Genomic DNA, 19,997 nt, shown 5'->3' with positions numbered 1-19,997 from the left:
GCTTAAAAATAAAGGAACAAAGACAAAGGACTGACCAGACCAGGAAATAGAAAGAATCTACTAGTTTACATTATCTATGGTTCTAAAAACTTCATTATTATATCTTTTATAAGTTATACTGATATTATGTTGTAATTTAATATAAAAATTAAAAAAAAAATTAAATTAAAAAAAATAACTTATAAAAGATATAATAATGAAATGTTTTAGAACCATAGATAATGTAAACTAGTAGATTCTTTCTCCTTCCTGGTCTGATCAGTCCTTTGTCTTTGTTATAACTCGAAAACTATCAATTTTCAAGAAAAATTACACGATACCTTTCTTGTTTAGAATGACCCAAAAACCTAAAAATATATGTACCAGAGCAAAACAACGTGATCTTTTGTATTTGTTTAAAAAAATTATTTAAACAATTTCTGCCCAAAAATTCCGCCTGGCACCCTTCAGATTTGTTTAAAGGAGACATTTTTGAATAGGAATCCACAAAGAAAACGAATCAGAAATTTTTTCAGACGGGAGCGGTCTCACCACATGGACAAGTCAATTTGTTAAGCTAGTTTATTGAAACTAGTTTTGTTTAGGACATTAGTTATATTAAGACTTTTTTTCACTAATTTCTCTCTAGAGTTTACAGTTTTTGTTTACTTATGGCTGTATGGTCGGTTAACAATTTTTCTGTTAACATTATTTGTAGCTACTAGGGTCTCATCTCTAGCTCGTGGAAAAAATTCTGTTAAATTTTTACACTTATACTATTAGCACCTTCTGTTTTAACAAAAATATTTTGGTTACAATTAAGTATTGTGTTGATGTTATTCAAATCCAGGATTTTTCCTCGTGCAAGCTTTCTATTACTTTTTCAGATATAATTTTATCTAAAGCCACTGCATAATATGTTACATATAAGTAAACATCTTCTTTTGTCTTATACATTGGAAATTGTCAATTCTGTAATTTCACTTTGAATGATTTTATGGCCAAGTACATTGGCAGACTTTCTTCTCTGTTTTCGTTTTTGCCATGCCCTCTGTTTTTCTTACAATGTCTCATTATTAGATCTCATGCCTATTATTCTTTTCTTGTCACAAATGTTCTTTTCTGACATATTACTGTGGGTGTGATCAAATTCGTTCATATGAAAATTGTCTAGGCTGTATGTTTGGCCATAAATATAATAAATATAATATTAGGGTACTTTAATTATTTCGTCCCTATACTATATTTCACGTTAAGAATAGAACATTGCGAAAATAGCCTCATGCATTTCTTATGAACTATAGAAGCGCGCCGATGCCATGCCGTACTGACTAGAATGAATCGTATATCGGCAGTCGAGTATCCACCCGTGCGCGAGAAGTTTGGCGGCACTGATCTCCGTAAGCGTAATGTTCTATTCTTAACGTGAAATAAAGTATTCTGTGTGGGCCAGTGTTCCAACTCTCGCCCAAGGGTCCAGGCAACAGGTGAACTTTCGATTAATTGGCACCTCTTGGACCTTTTCTAAGAAATTCATTTGTTATCTTGATGTTTTGATATAATATTTAGTAGGTACATATCTTAAGTAGGATTTATAATATTATGGACTGAAAACATACTACATATACAGTAGGAAAAATGAAAGAATACCCATGAACGAACACATAAAACACGCTGTATTTTCCTGTCACCCTGTCACACAAAAAATTAGCCAGCGCAAGTACATGTAATAATTATTATTACATGTACTTGCGGTGGGCAATTTTCTTTGTGACACGGTGATAGGAAAATACAGTGTGTTTTATATGTTCGTTCATGGGAATTCTTTCATTTTTCCTACTATATGTGTCTACGTTTCATCTATACAGGGTGTCCAGAAACTCTACCGACAAACGAAGACATAAGATTCTTCAGATAATTTTAAGACAATTTAGTTCAATTCACCTAGTCCGAAAATGCTTCCTAAAGGAGCTAGAGCTCTTTAAAGATGACGTCTTGTAATTAGTTTTTCTTAAATATCCCCAGAACGCTTGAATTTAGAAAAACAAAAAACTGTACGTATATTTATCTTCCAGAGATAAATGGATTCCATCTATTGCCAATTTCTAGTACCAATCATAGGCGTCCGTTTTGGGTAGGGCAACGGTTATTTTATCACATAACTTTTTTGTCTTTAACTCTTAAGCATTTTTGACACCGGATTATTAAATTGTGAGGTATTCTAGTACTTAAAGGTACTCTTGGTTTAAGTCGGTAGGATATAATATGGTTCTCTAGAAAAAACGATTTGAAAATTTTTCGTTTTTTGAATTTGAATTAAAATTTAAAATTTTTTTCAAAAAAAAACGGTTTATTTTACAAACTTAAAGCAAGAGTAACTTTTGGTACTAGAATACCTCATAACTTAATAATCTAGAGACAAAAATGCTTAAAAATTAAAGACCAAAATGCTATGCGATAAAATAACCGTTGACCTATCCAAAACGGACGCATATGACCCATTCTAGAAATTCGCAATTAATGAAATCGATTCATCTCTGAAATATAAATAAACGTACCAGTTTTCGGATTTCTAAATATTTTTTTTTTAATTTTTTTTGGAAATTCAAAAAAAAAAAATTTTCAAATCGATTTTTCTAGAAAATGGTGGATCTTATCGACCTAAAATAAGAGTATCTTTCAATTGTAGAATACCTCACACTTTAATAATCCAGAGTAAAAAATGCTTAAAAATTAAAGATAAAAAAGTTATGCTCTAAAATAACTGATGCCCTACCCAAAACGGACGCCTATGACCGGTACTAGAAATTCGCAATGCATCGAGTCGATTTATCTCTGGAAGATAAATATGTGTACAAATTTTTGTTTTTCTCAATAGAAGCGTTCTGGAGTTATTTAAGAAAAACTAATTACAAGACGCCATCTTCAAAGAGCTCTAGCTTCCTTAGTAAGCATTTTCGGACTAGGTGAATTGGGTTAAAATATCTTAAAATTATTATCTGAGGAATCTCCTGTCTTCGTTTGTCGGTAGAGTTTCTGGACATATAGTGAGGTATATGGTATACATATAGTGAGGTTCAAAATTATGTAATAAATTCATTTTCTCTAGAATGGGCGATTTGGAGATAAATCCCGAAGCAGGTCGATTTTATTTTTAGATTATAATTTTTTGGCATATAAATCATAATAGTGACGTTATTCATCTGGGCGTGGTGACCTTATCGATGATTTTTTAAAAATGGCAATAGGGGTCGTGTGGTACCTCTATTGAAAGGTTGTTTAATTATCTATTTGATAATATAAATATTAACATGATTATTTATACAGAGGGGTCAAAAACTAATTTTTAAACGAAATTAATTGACGCATGAAGAAGAATGTATGCAATTGATTTAACTTAGAATATATTTTACTGCTGTCAGAAAATAGAAATAAATATTTATTTTATAAATAAACATTGATTTTCTTCACTTAAATTAAATGTTAAACAGCCTCCCACCTGCCTCTTAGCAGTTTGAACATTTAATTTAAGGGAAAAGCAATGTCTATTTAGCAAATAACATTTTTTTATATTTTTTCACAGCAGTAAAATGTATTTTGAGTTAACTAAATTACATATATTCTTATTTTGTGGTCTATTAATTTGATTAAAAAATTATTTTTTCGGTCACCCTGTAAAAATAATTATATTAATATTTATACCACTCAATAGAGAATTAAACAACCTTTCAATAATTAGCTACCATATGACGCCCATTGCCATTTAAAAAAATAATCGATTACGTCTTCACGCCCAGATGGATCACGTCACTATTATGATACATATGCTAAAAAATTATAATTTAAAAACAAAATCGATTTGTTTCGAGATTTATCCTCAATATCCTCCATTTTTTAAAATATGAATTTATTCCATAACTTTGCCCCTCTCTGTATATATTTACAATTTTGTCATTTAATACCTTAGTTTAATTTAATTATATTATATTGTATTAAGTTTACTATATTATAATCTTATAGACTAGAAAAAAAATATGTACTACAGAGAAATAAACAAAATTTAACCGCGTTCAGCACATCTTAATAATCAGGTATTTGACGAATTATTCAGTTAGAAGATATCAAGAAAACATTAAATTATTTATTATATAAAACATTTAGAATTGAATATATACATCTTATCTATTATAGAAAACCAGTTAAAATGTCGTATTTTTTTCTCGTAATAAATTTTTTTATGTGTTTGTTGCTCCGAAAATAGCAAAATGGATAATTGTTTACTACTTTAGTAAAAATCAACCTATCATATCACCATCATCCTATATAACAATTACTTTTGTGATTACTCTTAAAGATGGAACATGTAGTGCTTAATAAACCATTAATATTTCAGTCGGATCTATTCATTAGTTTAAAAATTATTCACATTTTTTATATAAGGGGACTTTTTTTTTGTTATAACGTAAGACATAAAATACTAAAGATACGGTCAATCTACAGGTACTGCATGAAAGTATCTCTTCCTGATAAGTAAAGTTTTTGATTATATTAATTATTACCAAAAATCGTTTTTAGATTCACTGTTATTTTCAACATATTATTATAAACAATTAAACTAACTTTAAACTATGACTAGTATATGAGTATTTTTACCTATTTGAAACGTTGATAATTTGTACACAAATTAAAAAAAGAATGTGTGTGTACTTTGTACGCACGTAAGAAGATATACTTCTATTATATAATTTCAAAGAAATAAATATACTTAACAGGTTATTTGTATTTTATTTAAATATTAAACTAACTTTCTTACCTACCACTTTTAAAAAATTTTTATTAAAACGATACCAAAAATTAAAAAAAATGAATATGAATCGTCCGGGATTTGAACCCGGGACCTCTCGATCTCCGGTCACACACTCTACCACTGAGTTATATTCCCTTTGCTTTGACAGGTTACAAGATTTCTCATACATACTGACAAATGACCCCGCACAAACCTTATGAAAAATAGGTCCCAGTGGATTTCGTTCATACTTTGGGAAAATACTCTTTGAAGCATCCTGATAAAAAGTTCTCATGGGCACAATTCAATCGTACGATGGATTTTCAAGATATAGAGGCCCAAACTCGAAAAATTATAAGATTTACGGGGTATTCCAATTCCGTGAGTTACTGGTTATTTGGCAACATGTAGAAGTTTGGATCAAGTAAAAGTACTAGTAGTCTAGGATTTTTTCCTGGCTATCCAATGGCGACCTTTACTTTGACCTTGGCCTTCAACGGACGTCATCTTCTAGAGTTTCGAGGGTTTTTGGGCATTAAATTGATATAAACAGAATAGGTACTCATGGGTTTTTGGGATCGCAAAACAAGAATATGTTATCAGAATTGACCTCCGGATGATGTGGTGGCCAGGGCCACTGCAAGGGACGTCATCTTCTAGAGTTTCGATGGTTTTCGGCATTTAATTGATGCAAATGAATTACTGGAGGGTTTTTGAGGTCGCTAAACACGAATATGCCACCAGAATCCAGAATCAACTCCCGGAGTACCTGGTTACCAAGGTCAATGAAAGGGGCTCCTGTAGTTTCGAGAGTCTTTGGTACTACATTGATGCAAACGGATTACTCATAGGTTTTTGGAGTTGCTGAACACGAATACCCCATCAGAACAGACATCGGAGTACCTGGTGCCAAAGGCACGTCATGCTTTGGAGATTCGAGTGCTTTCGGTACTAAATTAATGTAAACTGATTACGCACAGGTTTTTTGGGGCTGCTGAACGTGAATTCGATATTATATCCGATCCACGGAGCACCTGATGCCTAAGGCAGGTCTTCTTCTGGAGTTTCGAGAGATTTCGGCATTAAATTGTTGCAGATAGGTATTACTCATTAGTTTTTGGGGCTGGTAAACACAAATACGCCATCAGAACAGACACCAGAGTACCTGGTGCCTAAGGCACGTCATCTTGTGGGATTTTTCTGGGGCACGTTTTCATCAATTTAATACTGAAAACCCTCGAAACTCCAGAAGATGACGTGCCATAGTGCATGTTCGGTAGTTACTGTTCGGCAACCCGAAAAACCTAAGAGTAATCCATTTGATTCCTCCGAAACTCCAGAAGATAACCTGTCTTAGGCACCAGGTGTTCCTGTATCTGTGCTGATCACGTATTCGTGTTCAGCAACCCCAAAAACCTATAACTAATCCGTTTGAATTAATGTAGTACCAAAGACCCTCGAAACTCCAGAAGCCCCTTTCATTGACCTTGGAAATCAGGTGTTCCGGGAGTCGGTTCGGGTGGCATATTCGTGTATAGCGACCTCAAAAAACCCTCCAGTAATTCATTTGCATCAATTAAATGCCGAAAACCATCGAAACTCTAGAAGATGACGTCCCTTGCAGTGGTCCTGGCCACCACGTCATCCGGAGGTCAATTCTGATGGCATATTCGTGTTTAGCGATCCCAAAAACCCATGAGTAATCTGTTTATATCAATTTAATGCCGAAAACCCTCGAAACTCTAGAAGATGACGTCCGTTGAAGGTCAAGGTCAAAGTAAAGGTCGCCATTGGATAGCCAGGAAAAAATCCTAGACTACTAGTACTATTCCTTGATCCAAACTTCTACATGTTGCCAAATAACCAGTAACTCATGGAATTGGAATACCCCGTAAATCTTATAATTTTTCGAGTTTGGGCCTCTATATCTTGAAAATCCTTCATACGATTGAGTTGTGCCCATGAGAACTTTTTATCAGGATGCTTCAAAGGGTATTTTCCCAAAGTATGAACGAAATCCACTGGGACCTATTTTCCATAAGGTTTGTGCGGGGTCCTTTAATAGACCAAGTGAAGTATACAAAAATACTTTAAATATACTTACTATTATTATAAAATATCTTATTCCCGAGGAAGACAAATCCAAAGACACAAAAATTATAATAAATAATACATTTACTATAAACACTAATATATCCTTTTAATGACTTATTTGCGCTGACAGCGCTAATACATTCATATCTTGAAAGATTAGCAACGAACTACATACTGTCTGTGTGCGCATGCGCCCGGTATTATAAAATGTCACTCTCGATCGTAAAGAATTATAACTTCAAAAAAAAATGAAAGATATTTTGGGACGATTAAGTAAAAATTATGGAGATATATTTAAATTCACATCTAATTTGTTTATAAATAATTAAAAAACGTAATTAGTCTCATTTTAAATCTAAAAAATTAAAGTTTTACTATACAATAAAAAATAAATGAGAATAAAATCAATAATAATTTGAAGTCTTGTCAAAAAATATATATTTTTTAATTGTTTAAAAAATTACATTGTTTATTTTTTAATATTATTATCAAAATAACGCATATTTCTTAAAACTACATTCAAATTACAACAAGATCAAAATCCATTAACTTAGAAACTTCCAGTATTAAAGATCTTTTTCATTTTTTGAAAGATTAAATTATTAGTTTAGTTCTTCACACGTAATTTCAGCCACATTTTTTAATAATCATAGACAATGATGTTTAAATTTAATATTTTTTTGCATCCGTCCCGAAAATAAGACTTTCGGTATGATTTATTAAATAGAAAGTACCATTTTACACAACTCGTACCGAAAGTAGCTACTTTCGGGACTAATTTTTTCACTTTCGGGACGCTTTTTTTACTTTCGGGGCGATTTTGGGTAGCTAGGTAACGGGTTTGACAATAACATCAACTTTTTATTTTATTATGACAGATTCACAGATTGAAAATATCCGTAACCAAATTGACTCTCCGTTAGTCGCGCGGTCTACAATCGTAGACCACTCTCCTTTAAGTGGTCGCCAATTGCAGAAAACTGCACATACGCCCCCATCCCGCTTAGTAGCTGTCACTAATACTTCCAACTTACTCTTTAAGTTTGCTAAACGCCGCCGATCTGTTTGCATTATTTTTTTACCATTATTCAAAGAGCACTGGTCTACAACCGTAGACCGCGCGACTAAACGCGTTCCAGTTTTTAGTTGTATAAAGCTAATATGTAGCCTGCTGTATATATAAAGCTAATAACATAAATGAAAAAGTTTCAAGAAGCGACTTCATTGTAAATTTAGCATGGGAACTAATCAAAACGAAAATTGAATATGGATCAACTATACCTTCCCTGCTAAGAGAACTTAGACGACGAGATCGCGTACTGCTCGGAGTTCAAGAAGTCGTACCCCCTCCCCCGAATATTCCAACAAATTACGTGGGACGATGTTGTATTTGTGTACGCATTTGCAATATGTCAACCAGAAGGGTATGTCAAAGATGTGACAAATTTGCATGCAAGGATCATCTCAGGGATATTTGTACTGAATGTTTGACGGACCAAAATTGTGCCACGTTGACCATTTAATAGTTTTGTCCTTTTTTTACTTTTTAGTTCTATTCTTTATTATTCATCCCTATTGGTCATTCTATTAGTTCAAAGATAAAAAGTATTTGTGGTTTTTACTAAATTGAGCTTATTTTTGTGACCATTTTCATTTACTTGCGAATAAAGACCCAAAAAATCATGACTTCGTTTTTAATTTTACCACTGTCAAAATGAGAAAAGCCAAGGAACCAAACATATCTAATATCAAAATACGGATATAAATAAACATGTTATTAACCATTAATTTGTTAATTTTGTTAAAATCCGGTATTATACTACAAAAAAATATTGGTCTACAATCGTAGACCGCGCGACTAAGCTCGTCAGCAATAACCGCGCGCCTAACGTAGGGTTAATATCTCAAAAAATAGTAGAAGTACTGACACGTCTAATATTATTTTAATACCGTCACTTTCATACAAAATTTCTTAAGTAAATTTTTTCCATATTATATTCTTTTTAACAAACAAAATGGCTGCAAAGAAAAAATATTGTACGTAACACGATCCAAAAGTGATTTTACGAGACTCGCAGGATTCCAGGACTCGCCCTGGAAACTTCCTACTCGTCTCGTAAAATATCACTTTAGAAACTTGTTATATTACGTAAATTACTAATCCCTACTTTCTTTTTTTTTTTGTTTAAATTCGTGTGAACTTTTTAATAGTAATTTACGTAACAAGTTCCGAAAGTGATATTCTCGTAAGAGTCTCGTAAAATCACTTTTGGATCATGTTACGTATAATTTTTTTTCTGCAGCCGTTTTGTATGTTAAAAAGAATATATGGATAAACTTTACTTATGAACTTTTATTAAACACTTTAAAGTTACTCCCGTGAATTCAACATTAGAAAAATCTACCTATGAATATTAATAACACAATTATAACAATTATTTACATTGATATTAACAGAATATTAACAGAAGTGGTAGTATTGAAATTAGTGTTAGATGTGTCAGTACTTTTACTATTTTTTGAGATATAAATTGGTTGCGGCCATTTTCACACACACGAATCTTAAATGACAAGCGTTGTCATAATAAAATACAAAGTTGATGTTATTGTGAAAGCCGTTACCTAGCTACGCAAAATCGTCCCGAAAGTAAAAAAAGCGTCCCGAAAGTGAAAAAATGAGTCCCGAATGTAGCAACTTTCGGTACGGGTTGTGTAAAATGGAACTTTCGATTTAATAAATCATACCGAAAGTTTTATTTTCGGAACGGCTGCAGAAAAATATTTTTAAATATTTTGTCTATGAGTAATAGTTTAAAAGTTATTCTAATTTATTTAGAACAGCAATTTAACAAAACGATTCTTGGTTATAAAAATTATTATTTTAGACCTTCACCTTTCATACGGCACCAGAAGAATGGCTATATCTCCAATTAGTATGGTATAACTAGACCCAAACCCAGACGTCCAAAGTGAAAGTTATCCTCCAACACCAAATTGTTCTATATGGTCCACATAATGTTCAGAAAAAAGTCACATCATTTTGAGTGTCGGGTTTGGGTGGGGGGGGGGGGGGGGAGAAATCGGTACATTCGTAGTTTTTTACGTTTTTCGATAACATGTCTAAAACTATGCAGTTGAGCATGAATAACCTTCTATACAAAAATGTTCTATATTAAATTTGAAATAAAAAAGGTCCTACGCATAATCCTTCTAAAATGAACGGTTAAAATGTTACGGAGGTAGTATAGTATATGGGGTGGCGATTGGGCTATGCTGGTCTATTACGCAATCGAATTTAAAGCGGACTGTATGGAAATAATAACAAAAAAAATTCTTACCTTATTTTAACTGGTAGGTCGAGAAGTCTTCAGTTATTAGTAAGGTGAAGGAAGGAGGGAGAAAGGGTTAATTTATTTTTTACTATAACTGAAACCGGCGTTTTTTGGCGACACTTGATAACTACAGGAAACGACTTAACAATTCAATTTGTTCTTACTTACTGACGACCACGACTAGTTAGTACTAACGAAAGGTAATTAAAGAGAAAACAAAAAATTTAGTACAATATCTGGGCAAGAAAATAGGCCAGGTACTTCGAATGAAATAAATTTAATGAGGCCAAAACATCCTGCCCCCCCGAGTTTATTTTTAAAATAAACGAAAAATCAACGAAAACTAATTTAATTTTAATATGCTAAGTCTGCACATGAACCCATCACCCTAAACTAAAATTTTAACTATCAAATAAAATAAAAAAATCCTCTCCAGTTTATTGACTGGGTAGAGGACACAGTTTAACGACTGGGCGCATGTAACTACCGTGCTTGGTTCGCACTTTTACGATTCGAACAATCCCATCTTTTCCAGGATACAAAGTCTCTATGACTGCCAAAGGCCACTGTAAAGGTGGGATAGTTTCATTTTTTATTATAACTACCATTCCCTCTTTGGGAGGGTTCGAGTTAGTGTTCCATTTTAAACGAGACTGCATAGAAGACAAATATTCTGAATGCCATCTTTTCCAATAATGTTGAACAATGCAATCTAATAATTTATATCTTTTCAAAGTACTCATATTTTTATCAAGATCAATATCCATCGAGGGTAATGACACTAAAGGTTCTGTACATAAAAAATGCGATGGAGTCAGCGCGACTGGATTTTCAGGGTCGTTACTTTGAACACAAAGAGGACGCGAATTCAAAAGACACTCGATTTGTGTCAGAACAGTTAAAAATTCTTCGTAAGTAAGGATTTGATTCCCCACAACTCTATTTAAATGAAGTTTTACACTTTTTATATTGCTTTCCCAAATACCACCGAAGTGACTGCCATAAGGTACGTTCATTTTCCAAGAAATTTTGGTATTATTAAGTTCCTGTTGGAATGCATCTTTATAAGTTTTTGAAGTAGTTAATTGATATATTTCATCGAGGACTCTCTTGGCACCCACAAAATTTGTGCCATTATCTGAATATAAAACCTTACAATTGCCACGACGAGATAAAAATCTTTTGAAAGTGGCTAAGAAACAATCTGTAGAGAGCGAGGAGGCTAATTCAAGATGTATGGCTTTCGTACTTAGACAAACAAACAAACATACGTAAGCCTTTTGAGTTTTTACGCCACGATATTTTCCTATAGTAATGGAAAACGCACCAGTATAATCTACACCAGTGTGTAAAAAGGCTTTTGCCTGATTGACTCTTACGGCGGGTAAGTCAGCCATCATAGGATAGGTAGGTTTAGGATTAAGACGAAAACAACGATTACATCTCCAAATTCTATTTCTGATGGCCTGACGACTAGATAGTATCCAATAATTTGTTCTCAGAAGATTTTGCAACAAATACGCTCCAGCATGTAAATGCAATTTATGGAAATAATCTATTAACAAAATGGTTAAAGGATCGGCTTTGGGCAACAAAATCGGATGTTTTTGTTCAAAACTACATTGGGAGTTGGACAAACGTCCACCTACTCTAATTATTCCATTTTCAATAAATGGATTCAAACGACGTATGGAAGATTTTACAACGAGATTTTGAGAAAGGGCTTTATATTCTTCAGAAAAATGCTTTTGCTGGACAGCTCGAATTAATTCAATTTCTGCAATTTTTAAATCAAATAGAGATATCCGTTTATTTAAAGACAATTTTCTAAGAAATCTCAATACGTATACTGTGGAATTTAAAAGTTTCGACCAACTGGAAAAATATTCAATAAGAGTATACAGCGGAGAAATTACACGAGTGACATTACCAAAGAAGGTTTGTGATCTATATTCAGAATCACAAATCATAATTTCCTGTCCGTTGACAGACTGAATAGGCCAATATTCTGGCTCCAACAGTAACCAATTTGGACCAGTAAACCATGTGGAATGGTTGACTAACGAAGAAGGAAACAAACCTCGAGAGGCGCAATCAACAACATTTTCCTTTCCAGGAACAAAAAACCAATACTCTGACGGAACCATCTTATGAATTGTAACAACTCTATTTTGAACAAATATTTTGAGATTTTTCTCTGAGGACTTTATCCAATTTAATACAATGATGGAATCACTTAAGGCAAAAATTTTATCAATATTATGTCTAGGAGAATAAGTTTCAATAGCATGTGAAAGAAGCTTTGAGAGAAGAAGCGCTCCACAAAGCTCTAATCGAGGAAGAGTTATTTTAGACATTGGAGATACTTTAGATTGAGAGTACAGTAAAGTAACTTTAACTTGACCTGTACAATTAACAACCCTGGAATAAACAATGGCTGCGTATCCAGCAGCACTTGCGTCTGAAAATCCTACAAAAGACAACGACGAATTAGGTGTAACTGCTATATGGCGTGGAATTTGTATTTTGTATAGGACATGAAATTCATTTTGAAACTTTTCCCATGCTATTTCGATTTCTTTTGGTACGGTACTATCCCAATCTACCTTTAGAGTCCAAAGTTTCTTTATCCAAATTTTAAGCAAGAGGGTTATAGGAGATAGGAATCCCAAGGGATCAAACATACGAGCAACAAGTGAGAGCATGTTTCTTTTTGTACAACGGGTCGATGAGGGTATTTCTAACCCAAAACTAAAATTGTCACATTTTTCTTCCCATTGCAATCCTAACACTTTGGAGACTGACTTATCAAATTGTTTGGTTTTGACCAATTGAAGGGGTTCGGGGATTGTCGATAGTAGATCGTTCGAGTTCGACATCCATTTGGTTAATTTAAAACCACCTTTTTGAAACAAATTCACTAACTGAGTGTGTGTAACTATAGCTTCAGAAACATTTGGAAAACTGCTAATAAAATCGTCTACATACATATCTCTTAAAATTGGGATGATAGCATCAGGAAAACTTTTAGATTCGTCATTACATAATTGTTTTATTACCCTGAGACTAAGATATGGTGAGGCTTTTACTCCAAAAGTTAAAGTATTTAATTGGAAAATAGAAATAGGATCATTGGTATCAAATCTCCACAAAACTCTTTGAAACGAACAATGAGATTCAACCACTTTAACCTGCCTATACATTTGTTTCAAATCAGCGACAATTGCGATTGGAAAAAGACGAAAATTCAACAATATTGTGGTAGGATTATTTTGTAATTTTGGACCTTTATAAAGAATTTCATTTAATGACGGTCCTTTACTAGTTTTCATAGAGGCATCAAAGACTATTCTACAAGGAGTGGAAGGGCTATCTGATTTAAAAACACAATGATGGGGAATATAATACGACAACGAATCAATGGTTTGAATGGGAACTAAACTCATGTGCTTTTGGTCTAAATAGTCTTGAAAGATATCACAGTAAAGTTTTCTAAGTTCTGGGTTTGGTGCTAGGCGATTTTCTAAGGACAACAATCTATTTTTAGCAAGAACAAAAGAATCACCCAGTACATTAGGATCATTTTGGAACGGCAATGAAACTGTGTATCTACCATCTGCATCTCTACATACATTTTCTAAAAATAAATTTTCACAAATTTCATCTTCTGATGAACTATTAGTAACAGTGGGCAAATCCTCTAATTCATACATTCTTTCGACCAAGGAATCTAAATTCAACAAAGGGTTACAGACGAAAGACAAATATGTGTGGATTTTTTCAAAATTTGGTGCAGCTGAGCCCATGACTACATAACCTAAACTAGTCTCAATAGCTGATAGAGAATCTTCGCATGACACTCTATTACAACCAATGATATTTGAAAAGACAGATAAGCCTAAAATACCATCTATCTTGCCAGGAAAAAAGAAATTCGGGTCAGCTAATTTCAAGTGTTCTATACTGTTAATACAGTCTTTGTCAACTGGTTGATCTGGCAACTTATTAGAGATTGTGTCTATAAGCAACACTTCTATAGGATATTGTATTTTTTTATCAAAATGGGAAAAGATAACAATGTTGGTTTTACCTACTATCGGGGTGGTTGATCCTCCTATACCAGAAACTGTCAAATTTAATTTCGAATAACTTAGGCCTAATTTTCGGGAACAATCAAAAGTAAGAAAATTAGCAGAAGAACCACTATCTAACAAAAATCTAACCTTGTGAGCACTACCCCATTTATCAACAACTTTAACCATTATTGTCCCAAACAGACTAACAGAACTCGATTCTGATTCATTTGGGATATTTTTAGAATGGCGGACATGTAAACTAGAAGGATTATCAGAAGAACCAGAGGTAGGCTCAGTACTAGTGGAGGGAAATGGAACATTCTCATTAGGCCGAGTAGTATTTGGCTTATGCAACTTGGAATGGTGCCTAGCTTTGCACACAACACAAGAAAATTTTGACGGACAATTGGATACTCGATGCTTTGAAGAAAAACAATTTAAACATAAATTATTTTCCTTCACTAATTTAAATCTGGATTCAAATGGTAGCCCTAAAAAGTGCTTACAGTCTTTAATTAAATGTGGGCCTTTTTTACAAACAACACAATCTATGGAGGAATACGTATTCTGTTCTTGCAAATGAAACGATTTGTTCGGTTTTTGAAACGAAAAATTATTTTTGGAATTCCTTGATCTATCATTTTTAATAAGAGATTTACTACGTTGGCGTAAAAATTTCAATAAATCATCATAAGCGGGTAAATCATTATTATTTCTTATTAAATCAAATGAATCTATGGTATCTTGTGGTAATTTTAACATAGCTAAATAAGTTAAAATATGATCATCTAAATTATCGAGATTTAATCGTTTTAGTGCAGAAACATTAGTATCAAACTTTTCCAAAAATATTTCCAAATATGATGGATTATTAGATTGCAAACCGCGAAAATTAACAATTCGATCCATATAGAGGTCCAACGCCAGCATCTGGCTCCATCTCTTGTTTTAATATAACGATATCTTGAACAATTTCCTCATATTCTGATAGAGTTTTTTCGAAAGTACTATATCTAACTGCAAAGTTACGCATTTTTGAGGCATTTTCTGGATCTTTTTCTAAGGCCGACCCGGCATCGTAACATAATTGAGCCCTACGAAAGATAGTTTCACGTTTAGAGCATAATCGCTCCAATTTTAGTTCGTTTTGACTTTTAGGCATGTTTAATAATAAATATTGAAATTCTTTCAAAAAATTATCAATGATGAAGAAATAAAATGGAACAAAACCCAAAATATGTCAAGAATAGTAGTTAGGTGTATATATTTTTTCAACAATTACTAAAATTTTATTAAACTAAATCCAAACAAATTATTTTTAGGTTTGCAAAATATCCAAATCAAATATATTTACTTAATCAAAATCGATTTCACTAAGCGATGGGTTCAGAAGCAAAAACACGAATTCAATGTTCCAACTATAGTCGACCGAAGAACAAGGTTTTTCGATACACGACAAAAAAAGGGTACACTACGATTTAATTAGATTTTAACACGACAAATATACTATACCGATTACAATTATAATTTTAAATAAATTTATCCAATGCGAAAAATACGATAGATCAGATCTTGAACCGGCAAAGCAACAACGAAATTGATTCAAGACGATCCGGCTAGAAGGCCAAACTTATGGGGTGGCGATTGGGCTATGCTGGTCTATTACGCAATCGAATTTAAAGCGGACTGTATGGAAATAATAACAAAAAAAATTCTTACCTTATTTTAACTGGTAGGTCGAGAAGTCTTCAGTTATTAGTAAGGTGAAGGAAGGAGGGAGAAAGGGTTAATTTATTTTTTACTATAACTGAAACCGGCGTTTTTTGGCGACACTTGATAACTACAGGAAACGACTTAACAATTCAATTTGTTCTTACTTACTGACGACCACGACTAGTTAGTACTAACGAAAGGTAATTAAAGAGAAAACAAAAAATTTAGTACAATATCTGGGCAAGAAAATAGGCCAGGTACTTCGAATGAAATAAATTTAATGAGGCCAAAACAGTATAATTGGTCCAAAGAAAGGCCTAACCCAGACATCCAAAGTAAAAGTTTTCTTATAACACCAAATTGTTCTATATGGTCCACATATTGTTCAGTAAAAAGTTACACCATTTTGAGCCTCCGGTTTGGGGGTGTGGGGGCGGGGGGAGATGAAGGAGAAGTCGGTAAATTAGTAGTTTTTTAGGTTTTTCGACAATATTTCTAAAACCTTGCTTTAGCGTAAACAATGATCTATACAAAAATGTTCTACATAAAATTGAACAGAAAAAAGGATTTATACATAATTGTTATAAAATCAACGGTTCCAGAGTTACGGAGGGTGAAAAGTGGAGGTTTACGATATATTTTTTGGGCAATTTATAATATTATTACTCATGAAAGGAATTTTCTTTAACAGGATTGTGTTTTGTAAATAACATTTGCTATTTCAGTGGCCGATGGTATGTTAGTGATAATCCCTCGAAGAAACGTCAATCTCACCACCTTCTCAAGGGGCGCTACTTTTTAAGGGGAAAGAGGCTTCCACAGGCTTAGGCCATATAAACCTGTGGTATGGAGAAACCCAGTCTGAACTTTTTATGGACAATGTCGCATGAATATCTTTTCAACAGTAATTTCCAACAAAATAATTTTAAATACCCGAAATATTATAAATTTTATCAGTAATATTATTATAAATTGCCAAAAAATATAAAAAGTATCGAAACCACTTTATCCACTTTTTACCCTTTACCCTACGTAACTCTGCAACCGTTGATTTTATAACAATTATATGTAGGACCTTTTTTGTTTTAAATTTTATGTAGAATATTTTTGTATAGAACACTGTTTACGCTAAAGCATAGCTTTAGACATATTGACGAAAAACGTAAAAAAACTAATAATTTACCGACTTCTCTCCCATATCCCCCCAAATCGGATGCTCAAAATGGTGTAACTTTTTACTGACCAATATGTGGACCATATAGAACAATTTGGTGTTGGAGGAAATCTTTTACTTTGGATGTCTCGGTTAGGCCTTTTTTTGGACCAATTCTACTATACTACCTAACTAGCAATTATTATACTATACTATACTACCGTAACTTTGGAACCATTCATTTTAGAAGGATTATGCACAGGACTTTTTTATTTCAAATTTATTGTAGAATATTTTTGTATAAAAGTTTTTTCATGCTCAACTGCAAAGTTTTAGAAATATTGACAAAAAACGTAAAAAACTACGAATTTACCGATTTCTCCCCTCTCTCCCCACCAAACCCGATGCTCAAAATGGTATGACTTTTTTATGAACATTATGTGGACCATATAGAACAATTTGGTGTTGGAGGATAACTTTCATTTTGGATGTCTGAGTTGTGCCATTTTTTGGATCAATTGTATCATACTAAATGTATTATGTTTTATTACAAAATAACTTTTATAAAATAAATAATAAAACACAAATAAGTTTTTAGAAAAAATAAACTTTGGAATAATCAAATTTAATAATTTTTAAACTAATTGATGGACCAAGTTAATATTTTGAGGGTCTGTTAAGCACTTTTCCCCCTGTGTGAGCAATCATAACAGAGTAGGTTGTTTTTTAGAAAAGTTATAATAATAAAAGTTATATAAACAGTTAGAAATTTTACATCATTTTGTTGTTCTTGGAGCAACAAATTTATTTTAAAATATTCTATAATATGCAGTTTTAAAAGTTTTCTGATTTCTTAACAGATTAAATGTTTATATTTAAATGTAAATCGTAGGAAAAATTCTGAATATTCCCATTTTCGAGCGAGACTGACAAATGATATAAACACGTTGACGGACAGAACGTGTATAGACGTCTAATTTCCATTAATGTAATGTAACACAACGTCTATTCGCAGTGTGCAAGTACTTGGAGGGGACACGAGAAACTATCGTGCGCGAATAGCGGAGAAATCTTTTAACTTTCTTAAATAATTCATATTGTCAACTGAAATTGTCAAATTGACGTATATTTCATACCTACTTTCATTGAAGAAGAAAAATTATATGTTGCTCACAATATTGCTCACAAAAACTAATTTTATTTACTACATACAATTGTATACCTTTTAATAACACAACCTAAATCTTACCTTTTCTTCTTATAATTTTTTTGTGCGAAAAAATTTGCCGAGCTATGAAACCAGGTGTCGCTTTTCCGAACTTGAACGGTCCCAATAATAGACGTTGCATTTTTCCCTATTCTACTTTGTAAAATATATACAGTCAAACCCGCTTATTATTATTATCCAGATTTAGCCATACGGCTCACACTCCCTCTAAGGGGAAAATTGACTCATCCCAGATACCTACGGTATCAAAAGGATTGAGCTCTGGTGGGACTCTTTCCGTGTTATCGAGCCCTAGGTGACTTGGAATGCAGGTGTATCTCCCAGAAATGTTCGTACGCATCTGGCCGTCGCGAGTAGTACAGCTTTCTGCATGGTTTTATAAAGATGTTCATTCAGACCCAGCTTTTTTATGCTTTCGAGGAGGGTCTTCGGAATGACTCCAGTAGTAGACATAATAATCGGTATCGTCTGGGTACTTTGCATTCTCCATTGCCTCCGTATTTGAATTTCTAGATCTCTGTACTTGGCGATCTTTTCAGTAAATTTACTACGTAGATTATTGTTGTTAGGTATCGCCACATCAATTATTATTATTATTATTATTATTATTATTACATACAAATAAGGGCTGGGGTCATGGAGACCCATAAGCCCATTTACAATAAAAATGAAATAGTACATACATTACAAAAATTAGCTTCGCAAATAAACTATAGACTAATAGATTGTGCACAACACTGATCAGTTTACAAACAAATAACTGTCTAGTTGGTTTTTGAAAACATTAATAGCTGGAGAATTTATAATTTCCGTTGGGAGACTGTTCCATATACTAAAAATGCGATTACACAGAAAATGTTGGCGCTTTATCGACGAAAAGGGTTCCTTCTTCACTTTCAAACTATGTCCACGTAGTCTGCTGTGATCGTCTAAAATAAACAAGTGTTGCAAATCTCCATATCCATACTTTAAAATTCGGAAGGTGATAATTAAGTCACCACGGAGTCGACGAGCTTCAAAAGTTGATAACCCAGCTAAAGAAAGTCTTTGTTGGTAATCTGGCCTTCTTCGTTTGAAACATAGTCTGGTGGCCTTCTTTTGAATATTTTCGAGAAGAGTTCTATCGCGCACTATTTCTGGGCACCAAACCGTTCCACAGTACTCCAGTAGGGGTCGGACATAAGTTTTATACAAACGAATAGAACCCGAAAATGATATTTTTGTAAAAGTCTTACTAAGTAGGTATAACTTACTATTCGCTTTTTTAGTAACGTTTGAAATATGCTCAGACCAACTCAAATTTTCAGTAATTGTTACACCAAGGTCACTATATGATTCCACAGTATCCAGTAAATGCCCGTCTATCGAGTAAGACAAACGAGGGTTATTTTTTCCCAAATGTAAAACCACACACTTATCTCTATTTAGAGGTAACATCCAATCCGAACACCACTTGAAGATCGAATCTAAGTCACTTTGTAAGTCTTGCCCATTCAAGAGTGGGTCAGCAAATATTTTTGTATCGTCTGCGTAGAAAGCTTTCCTAGATTTGATATGAGATTCAAGATCACTAGCATACAACACAAATAGAAGTGGACCCAAAAACAGATCCTTGTGGAACACCACTTAAAACCGT

General features: G+C 33.2%; 1 protein-coding gene across 1 annotated transcript; it reads right to left on the bottom strand.

Moving 5' to 3' along the window:
- Positions 1-12,049: 12,049 nt before the first annotated feature.
- On the bottom strand, positions 12,050-13,181 carry LOC126888684 (uncharacterized). The gene is made up of 2 exons (XM_050657050.1): positions 12,122-13,181; positions 12,050-12,066 (listed from the first exon to the last, which is right to left on the bottom strand). The coding sequence occupies exons 1-2, from the start codon at positions 13,179-13,181 to the stop codon at positions 12,050-12,052; spliced, it is 1,077 nt and encodes a 358-aa protein (XP_050513007.1).
- Positions 13,182-19,997: the final 6,816 nt, after the last annotated feature.

This window comes from Diabrotica virgifera, chromosome 7 (assembly GCF_917563875.1).
Source record: "Diabrotica virgifera virgifera chromosome 7, PGI_DIABVI_V3a".
NCBI classification, from domain to species: Eukaryota; Metazoa; Arthropoda; class Insecta; order Coleoptera; family Chrysomelidae; genus Diabrotica; species Diabrotica virgifera.
The sequence above is the reverse complement of the archived record's forward strand: the minus strand, read 5'-3'. Positions and strand labels throughout refer to the sequence as shown.